The sequence below is a fragment of the Seriola aureovittata genome, chromosome 11 (assembly GCF_021018895.1).
Source record: "Seriola aureovittata isolate HTS-2021-v1 ecotype China chromosome 11, ASM2101889v1, whole genome shotgun sequence".
Classification (NCBI taxonomy): Eukaryota; Metazoa; Chordata; class Actinopteri; order Carangiformes; family Carangidae; genus Seriola; species Seriola aureovittata.
Window position 1 is genome coordinate 22,256,938 of NC_079374.1, and position 12,188 is coordinate 22,269,125.

Here is a 12,188-nt window from a genome sequence, read left to right on the forward strand (position 1 = left end):
ATGAAATACATACTAATTGCCACGTTTAATGAGATTATAAAGCTTATCACAACCATTTGCCAGGATCAAACTGGAAATGATCATTTTATATGTATTCTGCCTGTATAAGGCGTCTTTGACATGCTGATTCAGAAGAGGGAGAAAATACTTTAAGACATTTTTAACCAAATGAGTATAAGTTAGTAGCCTTATCACATTTATTTGTTGAATTAAGTCCATGATATTCCCAGACCTTAATAGGTCACTTCAAGTGTTCTGAATATTCCATAAAAAAACATGTATACAGTACACACATTTTACAGAGTGTACAATTCATAAGTTTTACACACATAACTCATTTTCTATGTGTCACTTTTACAGATAGTATCTTTTATTTTTGCATTGTGTCACTATTTTACATTCATTGTGATAATATGCAGTATATGATATATTTCCATACTATGAGATTTGATGATAATCTGAACTCATATTTCTGATATCTCTTGCCCAGGACTTCCTATTGAATCATCTGCAGAAGGATGTGTACAGCCCATTATTTATCAACTTTTCTGCCCAGACTACAGCTGCCCAGACCCAAAACATTATTTTGTCCAAGCTAGATAAGCGGCGCAAAGGAGTGTTTGGCCCTCCACTGGGAAAGAAAATGGTACATCCTATTTCTTGTGTTCGTATGATGTTCTATGTTGGTATGATTTGTTTGTTTTTCAGTTTACGATCATATCAATGAAGTGAGTCATTAAAATGTTCCAGTTGTAAAGATTTGTAGTTCTATTACACTATTTCATTCTGAGATGCATCTGTAAAAAGTGTACATCTAAACAAAAATCAATGTAGTTTTAAATATCAAATACCTTGTGGTACTATCATTATTTATTATTCTTCCAAGTATACTAATGTTATATCTTTTCAGGTGGTATTTGTGGATGATGTGAACATGCCAGCCAGGGAGGTTTATGGTGCCCAGCCCCCGGTTGAGCTGCTGCGACAGTGGCTGGACCATTGGAACTGGTATGACATGAAGGACTGCTCAATGATCAACCTGGTGGATATCCAGGTCATATGTGCTATGGGACCACCTGGTAAGTAGCAGCTGTACCGTTTCAAAGCCAAGATTGTTTGACAAAATTTAGTTTTTTTCTGTATCTTCACTGCTGCTCAAGTGCTGTAGAGACAGTGTCACAAACCACTACCTGCTGTTTCGTGGAGCTCCTCACTGCCTTAAGGTGTTTATAAATAGTAAATGTTTACCACTTTCACCTCCACTACAACTACCGGTGTAAGCACAAAGGCACCCCTGTCCACTGAGGCAGCTGGCAGCGACAGCTGCAAGAGAAAGAGGGTGGGTGCCACTCTCAGGTGCTCACATAGCTCCAGTATCTGCTGCTGGCGCCTTTGCTGACAGCTTTTCTGGAGGAGCTAATTTTATGCTGGTATATACCATCATGTCTATGATATTAGTTGGGAAAAATAAGCAGTCAGTGGTCAGTTGGGTCCAGAGGTCAGAGTCCACTTTCCCATTGGATCCCACTGTACATGCCAATGTAAACTTGTGTCTCAAATTGAGGGCAATGCTGTATCCCGTTGTCCAAGTCAAAGTTGGTAACAAACATCACTGTATAGTGGAGCTAGCAGTAAGTAAAAGCTCCACATAAAACTTCCATTCAGTGGACTTTATTGACTGATATCGCCTTGCAAGTGTTGAAGAGTTATTGCAATGCAATCTTGTGATACTGTAGATCCAGTGTGCAAATGCTAAACAATGTTACCTGTTAAATTATATTACATGACTTAGAGCAGATAGGTAATGTGGAGCATTTGTCATCTCTGACAAAATCCATGGTTGCTGGGTCATCTTTAATACATCGATGCTCTTCAAAACTGAAATAATGATGATATTTTGATAGAAAAGAGCAGAAAGATCTTTGCTGTCCACCAGTGTCCACCATTCATATATTTTCATATGTAAACAATGAACAAATTGTAAGTGAGCTACTTAAGAAAAACTGGGTACTGAGTTAGAGAACCAGGAACACTGAAGTATCAGAAATGTTATCTGTGATAAAAATTATATATGTATATATTTTTTTCTTCTGCTTGTTGTTTAGGTGGAGGGCGTAACCCTGTTACACCTCGTTATCTGCGCCACTTCAACATGATTACCATCAATGATTTTGATGAGAAGACAATGTATACAATCTTCTCCAGGATCATTGACTGGCATTTCACCATACGGTAACTACACAGAATATGAAACTTGCATGGTGCTTTTATTGTATTGACTCAGTTCTGTGTGCATATGTTTAGGAATGTTCATAAACAAACCTCTATACACAGTATAATCCACTGAACTTTTCTGCAGCACAGAAGGTGCTGCAGAATAAATAAATGATAATAATAAATTTCAGTCCTATATATGGCATTGATCCACCACTTCCACTTTTTCAACTACCAGGAAAGCATCCCATCACTTTCAGCATAAGAATGAATTGTAAATTACTACTAATCAAAGATCATTAGGCAGCTAAGACTGCAAAATTGAACATAAAGTTAGGAGGATAAATGTTAGTTATTAAAAAATTATTCTGTAATTAGAAGATGAAAGGTTTTCCTACTCTGTTCCTGCACTGCTGCAGTGTTTGCCTCAGAGACTGAAAGTCCTAAAGCAATCAAATCTGTTGGATAGGTTTCAAATTTACCCAAGCACTCATGCAGACAGAAATGTCACTTGCATTTTAACAGGCCAGACATTTTGGAAACTCTTTTTTTTTTTTGGTATTTGGAAACATGTTGGTCATTTCAATGTGTACATATATATATAAATTACAAATTAATTTTCCTAACTAGACAGGGGGAAATGATCAGAACAGGATCTGAACAGAGAATCAACCATTTCATCCACAGATTTGTTTTCCCCAAGTCATTTGCATCGCTGACCTCTCAGATCGTTAATAGCACCATGTCAGTGTACCAAGAGGCCACCAAGAACCTGCTACCAACCCCCGCAAAGTCCCATTACCTGTTCAATCTGCGCGACGTCTCTCGAGTCATCCAGGGCATCTGCCTGACACGGCCAGAGACTGTAGATGAACAATCTGCCATCAAACGGCTCTGGGTGCATGAGGTAATGTTATACACAACAGAAAAGCAGCAGAAAATACTTAAGACCTAAACAACTATGGTAACATAAATTACAAATAAAATACAGATATCTTGAAATACACTGTAATCCAGTCAAGCTAACACCTGCCTGTCTTACTTGTTGCTGTCTTACTCTAATACATTTCTCAGAAACCTCCTGACTGTGCTGATCTCTCTATATCTGTCTCTCTCCTTGTCTCCCCCACTCACTCTTTCTTTGTCTTGTATATCCTCAGGTCCTGAGGGTATACTATGATCGACTGGTCCACGACACAGATCGGTCCTGGCTTGTAAGCCATTTACAGGTGGTGTCTCAGAGTCAAATGAAGGAAAACTTCCATCAGCTCTTCCAACATTTGGACCAGGACCATGATGGAAAAGTCACTGAGGACGACCTGCGTAGCCTCATGTTTTGCGACTTCCATGACCCTAAGGGTGAGGACCGCAACTACCGTGAGGTGCACAACCTCGACCAGCTCCGACAGGTGGTGGAGTCCCACTTGGAGGAATACAACAACATCAGCAAGGCGCCTATGAATCTGGTGCTTTTTCGTTTTGCCATTGAGCATGTGTGCCGCATATCCCGCATCCTCAAGCAGCCAAGTGGACACGCTCTACTGGTGGGTGTGGGCGGGAGCGGGCGTCAGTCTCTCACCCGGTTGGCTGCCTACATGGCAGAGGCAGAGCTCTTCCAGGTGGAGATCTCCAAGACTTATGGAACCACTGAATGGCATGATGATCTGAAGTTAATAATGAGGAAGTCCACACAGGGCGAAGCCCATGGCGTGTTCCTTTTCACAGATACACAAATCAAAATGGAGTCATTTCTGGAGGACATCGGCAACCTGCTCAACACTGGCGAGGTAAAGTGGGAGGGACACAGAAAAAGCCACAGAAAAGCCATGATGGCTCATAGATGTATTAATGTGCATGGATAGATTGATGAATGAATTGAAGTATAGATATTATTTACAAGCTGATGGGAAGATCGGTCAGTCAATAAAAGGTTTGGATGAATGGTTAGAAAGAAGTAAGTATGGATGGAGAAACTGATGGAAAGACAGATGTGTTTATAGACTGAGATATTGATGGATGCTTGATGAATATATGGTTAGACAAATGGATGTGGTTGGATAGATTGTGATACAGAGTAATGGTTTTAAAAGTTCTACTTTACAAAGCCAATACCCAAATTCAGATCGTTCTGTTAACTGGTTGTTTCCAGGTGCCTAACCTGTTCGCAGTTGATGAGAAGCAGGAAATCTGTGAGCGGATGCGTGTGCTGGACCGGCAGCGTGACCGTGATAAGCAGACGGACGGCAGCAACTTGTCCCTGTTCAACATGTTTATCGAGCGCTGTCGCACACAGCTGCATGTCGTGTTGGCCATGAGTCCCATTGGAGATGCCTTCAGGAACCGTTTGAGACGTTTCCCTGCCCTCATTAACTGCTGCACCATTAACTGGTTCCAGGTGTGTGTATGTATGTTGCATGAGTTTGGGTTTGGTCGAACCCAAAGCTCTTCAGATAGCTAATCAAAAGACATGGACCATATATAATCCATGAATGTTATGGCCTCTTTACAGGGGGTGAATAAGCCAATTGAAGGACAATAAACGAATAAAGATTTGGGCTGACATTATCAGAAAACCATAGCAGAGAGTAAAATGCCCTGTATGTATGGTGGCTATAAAGCATATTTTCTTCATTGCCAGACCTGGCCCGAGGATGCCCTGCAGGCAGTGGCCTGCCGCTTCCTGGAGGATGTTGAGATGACAGATGAGTCCAGAGAAGGCTGCATCAACATGTGCAAGAGCTTCCACACCTCAACTATTGAGCTGTCAGTCCGCTTTTTGGCTGAGTTGGAGCGCCACAATTATGTCACACCAACCTCATACCTGGAGCTCATTTCCACTTTCAAAGCCCTGCTGAGGACAAAAAGAGCGTAAGATCAAGATTTAGGATATACTGTATGTACAGCTGTTATTTGATGTGTTTGTGATCTCATCTCTTATCCTTATTTCCTTATCTCTGTCTGTCCTCTGCCCAGTGAAGTGATGAAGCTGAAACGTCGTTATGAGGTGGGCCTTGAGAAACTAGAGTCAGCAGCAAACCAGGTGGCCACCATGCAAGTTGAGCTAGAGGCTCTACAGCCACAGCTGCTTGTGGCCAGTAAAGAGGTGGATGAGATGATGGTGGTGATTGAGCATGAATCTGTGGAGGTGGCTGAGACAGAGAAGGTGGTCAAAGTGGATGAGGCTGTGGCCAACGAACAAGCCATGGCTGCCAAGGCCATCAAGGATGAGTGTGATGCCGAACTGGCTGAAGCCATGCCAATCCTGGAGTCAGCCCTGGCTGCGTTGAATACTCTCACCACTCAGGTAAAAGAAGAAAAATGTTTTTTCTAATGTAAGATAGTGCCCTTACATATTGTTCCAATGCCAGGTGTACTGGAATAGTCAGGAGAGTGGATCTAATGATGTAGTTCTTTTTATCTACAGGATATCACAGTGGTGAAGTCCATGAAAAGCCCACCAACAGCTGTCAAGCTGGTGATGGAGGCAATCTGCATTCTCAAAGGCATCAAGCCAGATCGTGTGCCAGATCCCTCAGGTTCTGGGAAAAAAGTGGAGGACTATTGGGGCCCAGCCAAAAAGCTTCTTGGAGACATGAAATTCCTCCAGAGCCTCCATGAGTATGACAAGGACAACATCCCACCAAATTTCATCGCTGTCATCCGCAACAAGTACATCACTAATCCAGACTTTGTACCAGAGAAGATTCGAACTGCATCCACTGCAGCTGAAGGCATGTGTAAGTGGGTGTGTGCCATGGAAAAGTATGAAAAGTAAGTAATGTTCTTCTCCTTCTGTGTTTCCTTCTGTGTGCTCAGTTATGAAAATTGATGCATATTTGCAACGCTTGGGATAGCTTTCATCTGTCTTAGTGATTAACATGAAGCTCGGTTATTGGTTACTTCAAAGGAATAATCATTTTCCTGGTGCTGGTGTACCATGCATATGCCAGGTTCAAAGTGATTCATGTAACAAGCTAAATCCTAGATGCAAGTAATTTCAAGGGAAATGTTCACATCATTATTGTTCTGACAATCTTAAATGTTACTGTAATTTATAGAAGCTTAAGTCTATGTTTTGTCTGACATCATTTCACTGTCCCAGATAAATCATCAGAATCATATATATCATATATTATACTTAATGTGTATAGATGAAAAAAGATTTAGGGCACCTTCTGTGCCATGCAGTGTTTTCACAATGTCGTTCTTTTCATCTCTGGTTCACACGTACTGTATCTATTAAATCCAACCCATTCAGCAATGCTTCATGTGTCCCTCAGGGTGGCCAAGGTGGTGGCTCCGAAGAAGGAGAAGCTAGCACAAGCTGAGGGCGAGCTGAGGGTGGCCATGGAGAGCCTGCAGAAAAAGCAGGCTGCCCTCAAAGAAGTCCAGGATGAACTCGCAAAGCTTCAGGAAACTTTGGATGCTAATAAAACCAAGAAAGCTGACTTGGAGAATCAGGTTCATGCTTTTTATATGTTTGTGTGATTGCAGACAGTTGACCTTCATTCAGTTCCTCGACCTCAGAAAAACCACAACAGTGCGTCATGTTTTTGCATTCCCCTTCTGATGATGCCCCCCAGGTGGATCTATGTAGTAAGAAGCTTGACCGAGCGGAGCAGCTGATTGGAGGCCTGGGCGGAGAGAAAACACGCTGGAGTGAAATGGCCTCCGATCTCGGGAAGCTCTACAATAACCTGACGGGGAACATCCTTATCTCAGCGGGCATAGTAGCTTACCTGGGAGCCTTCACCTCCAGTTACAGACAGGTAAGATGATGGACCAGATACTACATATTTTGGAAGTGGACAGTAACAATATATTATTAGGATATTTTGAGATGACCAGTTTCCTTGTTCAAGCAGTTTGTCAACACAGCATTTTTTCAGTCAAGTCTGTAAAGACTGTAACATTTTCTGAGGCAGAGCTGCTACATTTGGAGTTAACATTTCATTAATTGTGAGGCTAATGATTTTTTTTTTCTCAGCACAGTTTTAGGCCAAGGAAAGCCGAACGCTTGAGAGCAGTTCAATGAAAAATAAATAGTGTGGAGCTACCAAAGCACATCTTTTTTTTCCTCTTTCTGAGCCTCACGTTTCCAAGACCAAGCCAGTGTTTAAAGGTCATGTTTTATACTGTGTCAGGGCTATTGCGATGCTCGAAAACACTAAGGAAGACAATGAGTTAGTTATTTTTATCATGCAAGTGCATGATTGTGTTTGTGAATGGAGGGATGTTTGATTGGTTATGTGCTTATTTTCACACCTTTGAAATAGCTCTGTTAATGTCTGTGTGAATGTACATGACTGTATATTTTTGTGAACAGCTTAATTATTCATTAGCATAAGCTCTATTTGTTTATAGGTTAGTATGTAATTAAGTGAGATGGAAGTATTTAACAGTAAGTGTGCTGCTCTACAGGATCAGACAGAGGAGTGGATGAATCTTTGTAAGAGTAAAGAGATCCCATGCTCCGCCAACATGTCTCTGATGAACTCACTGGGCGATCCAGTAAAGATTCGTGCATGGACCATTGCTGGCCTACCATCAGACAGCTTCTCCATTGACAACGGTATCATAATCTCGTGAGTATTGAAGAAAAACTTTATGCTGACATGGCATTCCCCTAAAGGAAAAGACACCAGTAATTTCTTAGTGCCTAGCAATTTATTATTAAGAATTGAATGCATATTTTCTGCTGTCCTTAAATCGAGCATCTGCCGACAGCCAGTCTTGATACAAAATGTATATATTCCTACACAATAAAGCTCTACTGTGCAGTGCATAAAAAAATAGTTCTTGAATAAAAAAAAATGTCTGGACAAGAATTGGACAGCATCTCAAAATCATAAAATGAGGAGCACTAACAGAAAACTGAAGCTCAAATGCATTTTTTACAAAAGCATCATTTTGGAGGTGTGGTACACCTGCAAATTGTTTCTGGAATAGAGGCAAAGCGATCAATGTTTTTTTAAACCCAAAGGGCCTCATCTTACTGTGAGCATGAATATCTTCATTGAAACTGCTGGACACTATCTATTTTTCATGCCGCTTCACTTTTCACTCACTCACTGTGCATATGGAATAAGTTCCAATGTTTTAATGGGGTGAAAAGCTGTTTTTTTTGATAGCTGAAAGACCTGAAACACAATGGGTTTCAGGTAACAAAGGATCAGGATTAGATTGCCTATTACCTATCAGTATATCCTACTAAAAAAAGAGACTATGACAGAAGTTTGTAAGCTATAGAAGCCCATGTGACATTGTCTGATTCAACTTTAAGGTGCAGAAAAAAACATTACAGGACATCTGCTTGTTTGAGTAAATGAAGCAGCAACATTGTTTTTTAATCACAATACTATGGCCCCTTGTGTGCTATCCAACTGTGAGCTGTCTAACTGTGCTGAGAGTGAATGTTCACCCCTAAGCTGCTCTCTACATCTCAATTCTTGTCTTTCAACATCCCCCCTATTGTTGTGATGGTTCACATTTAAAAGTTACAGGATCTCTCATTCTGACAAGACAGCATTGTTTGATCATATACTACTCTCTGTGTGTGTGCGTTTGTAGTAATGCCAGGCGGTGGCCTCTGATGATCGATCCCCAGGGCCAGGCCAACAAGTGGGTGAAAAATATGGAGAAGGCCAACAGCCTGCATATTATTAAACTGAGTGATGCTGACTTTGTACGTACTCTGGAGAACTGCATTCAGTTTGGCACACCAGGTGAGTAGAAAGTATTTCTCTGGTATGATGCCTCTGTGGCTGCTCCCTACTCTGTGTGCATGTGCCTCATCCACATTTTTGCAGCTCCTGTTACTGCCTGCTGAGGTCTCTCTTCACCACAGAGTCAGATTATTGCTGTGCATAGAATGTTTTTCTCCATTGTTCTCTGTTCTGCAGTGGAAGAATTAATATATGGAATATTTCTGAGTGAGGTGTTCCAATGAGCCTACTGCACTATTAGAATGTCAAACTACTGTAAATCATGCAAAAGACCAGGAGAAATCAATTGGCTTTTTTTTTTGCATTTTCCCTGCCCTCTGTCAGGAGGTCAAACTGAAATGTGTTAGATGACATGACTATTTTGTGTGTTGTGTTTCTCCAGTGGTTGTGTGTGTGTGTGTGTGTGTGTGTGTGTGTGTGTGTGTGTGTGTGTGTGTGTGTGTGTGTGTGTGTGTGTGTGTGTGTGTGTGTGTGTGTTAAAATATTTCTCTTTAACATTAAATTGGAACAGCCTCCCTTCACTCTCCAGTGCCACTGTGTGGCTGTGACCTTGGTTCATAAACTGGGTTCAGAATACACCCCACTATCTGTTTACAAAAAGCACACAAGGTAACAACCAACCCTGGAAAAATACTTGTACCTTTGTCTTCTCATAGGATTTTGAGAGGCTACGAAAGGGAACAGCAAGACAGGAATTAGAATTAGAAGCAGAGACAGCTATACAGCCATTAAAAAGACATCTAAATAATGACCTGACTCAGCCAGCCGTTGGGTCTTTGCTTACTGGCAGACTACAAGGCCAACAGTTCAGAGAGTAACTTGTCCTTGGTGGGTGCAAAATAGTCCCCAGAGGGTACAGTTTCACCCTCCATAGCCTGTTTGTTTATTTCACAGTTTTACAGTTTCTTGCTGTTTGTATTGTAGCTTATAATCCCGATTATGTGCTTTATTCTTTCTTTTTGAATGATTGAGCTAATGTTTCCCTGCCATCTCTCTTAGGCAAGGCATATGTTTATTAAACACTACAAAGTGCTGTGTACAAAGTACTGTTTAATCTGCTGGAAATATTAGCAGTATTGATATGATTGTACCAAGACAAAATTATGCTTCAAAGCAATTTGGAGAGGCTTGCCTGATCTGGTTAACTGTCTTGCAGAAGAAAGTTCATCAGCTGTCACTGCCTCTGAATGCTGTATGAAAACGTAGTTAACTGAGGCATAATGTCATATATGTTATAGATGGGCGAATGTTCTTAATATGGGAACAGCATTAACATACTTAATAAGAGATAACATTAATAATGATGTTATGGAAATAAGACATATCTAACTAGTAATGTTTAGTTGCTTCACTGATTTCTTGGTATTGTGTGTATGCACATGTTCATGGAGCTGACTGCAGTGTTGAATGTCAATCGTAGGGAGCTGAAAAAGGAGGGTGAGGGTTATGCTTTTGTAAATCTTGTAATATTGCTGTAATACATTCCACAGTATTTACAGTCCAGATTGTTATTATATGACAGTTATACATTTTTTGTTCTTCAGGCTGTGAGTTTCAGCACATTCAATTTTCCACTATATATTTTATACTAAATATACAACATCAAAGTGACAAATTTCAACTTTAATTTGAGTAGGTTTACTACAATATGTAAAGAACAGATACACATCAAGTCAAATAAAATGATCATATTTAACATTTTGTGGTTAATATTCTGCATTCCTTCGTAGACAGTGACTGAAGTCTTTAACCCACAGATGTCAGTAGATGTTCTGTATCTTGCCTGGTGATGCTCTCCCAGAGCTACACTGCAGCCTCCTTCAGTTCTTGCTTGTTATGGAGTCTTTCTGCCTTAAGTTTGGTCTTCAGCAGGTAGAATGCAGCTCAATGATACTGAGATGTTCCTCCTCTTCACCCTGAAAAGCTCTTGTTGCTATGGCCATATGTTTAGAATCCTTGTCCTGCTAAATGATGAAATGTTGTCCAATGAGTTTAGATGCATTTGGCTGAATCTGAGCGCAGAGTGATCCTCTATACCTCTGCATTGCTTCTGTTAGCAGTGAAATCATCAATAAATTCCAGTGTGCCAGTTCCATTGGAGCAATACATGCCCAAGTCATAAAAGAACCAGCACAATGTTTTACAGATGAGATGTTGGTTTTGGGTCATAAGTCCTCCTTCATTCGACCTCAGACCTCTACTAGTTCTACCAGTTTCTTTCATGTATATATATATACTGTATGTACACGTGTGTATGTGTGTGTGTGTGTGTGTGTGTGTGTGTGTGTGTGTGTGTGTGTGTGTGTGTGTGTATTGGAAGACTGTTGAGAGTTCAGTACGTTAAAAGTTTGATCACCCTTTATTAATTTACACTAACAGCTAAAAGATGAGATTGCAGTCTGAGATTGGAATGTTGTGGTAAAGATTTCAACTTTATTTTGTCTGGCTGCAAAATATTTGAAGTTGTGCAATGGCTCAGCGGCTGAGCTGGTCAACAGTAGACAACTGTGGTGAATTTGACTGCTCCCAGGTGGGGTTGTCTGTAAATGTGTCTGTATAAAGGTCTCTCCTGAAAATAGTCAGCCTCCTCTGGTTAGAAAATATTGATAAACATTTTGTTTCAGTGCTGTTGGAGAATGTCGGTGAGGAGCTGGACCCTATCCTGGAGCCTCTGCTGCTGAGACAGACTTTTAAACAGGGTGGTGCCATTTGTATCCGCCTGGGAGACTCTACCATTGAATATGCTCCCAACTTCCGCTTCTACATCACCACCAAGCTACGCAACCCCCACTACCTGCCTGAGACCGCCGTCAAGGTAGTCTAGAGGGACACTGCCTCAGGCATTGTTATATTTTTTGTATCCCAGTACACTTTCACTCACTTCACATCGTAAAAACACATTTTGCTATTAATATAGAAAATGCAGTTATTTTAATACTTTAAGCAATTATCCTGTATTGAAATAATGACACATTGAAGTCAATTTTTTTTGGGGAAAAGACAAATCATTTTAATTAGAGCAATGTGGATTTGCAGCACTTTCATAACTGTGTTTTGTACCACGGTATCATGGCCTGCTGCAAATTTCACTGGTCAGCTTACTATAGTTTGACAATAGGAATGGGGCAACAACCCTGTCAGTACTGTAATAACCTGCACATCAATGCCGAAGCTCCTATAGTTTAACTTTATTGTACTTATGCCACAATGTTGGGACATTCGCCTGTGTGCAAGGGATCTAAGATAAAA

General features: G+C 40.9%; 1 protein-coding gene across 1 annotated transcript in view; it reads left to right on the forward strand.

Moving 5' to 3' along the window:
* dnah7 (dynein, axonemal, heavy chain 7) overlaps positions 1-12,188 on the forward strand; it is a 76,161-nt gene that overhangs the window by 41,914 nt on the left and 22,059 nt on the right. The window contains exons 37-50 of the mRNA XM_056388975.1: positions 491-646; positions 911-1,079; positions 2,106-2,232; positions 2,902-3,121; positions 3,375-4,001; positions 4,364-4,609; positions 4,853-5,082; positions 5,188-5,518; positions 5,639-5,985; positions 6,495-6,675; positions 6,798-6,983; positions 7,636-7,799; positions 8,785-8,939; positions 11,564-11,754. Of these exons, the coding sequence (XP_056244950.1) occupies positions 491-646; positions 911-1,079; positions 2,106-2,232; positions 2,902-3,121; positions 3,375-4,001; positions 4,364-4,609; positions 4,853-5,082; positions 5,188-5,518; positions 5,639-5,985; positions 6,495-6,675; positions 6,798-6,983; positions 7,636-7,799; positions 8,785-8,939; positions 11,564-11,754 (3,330 nt within the window). The remainder of the gene's footprint in view (positions 1-490; positions 647-910; positions 1,080-2,105; positions 2,233-2,901; positions 3,122-3,374; positions 4,002-4,363; positions 4,610-4,852; positions 5,083-5,187; positions 5,519-5,638; positions 5,986-6,494; positions 6,676-6,797; positions 6,984-7,635; positions 7,800-8,784; positions 8,940-11,563; positions 11,755-12,188) is intronic.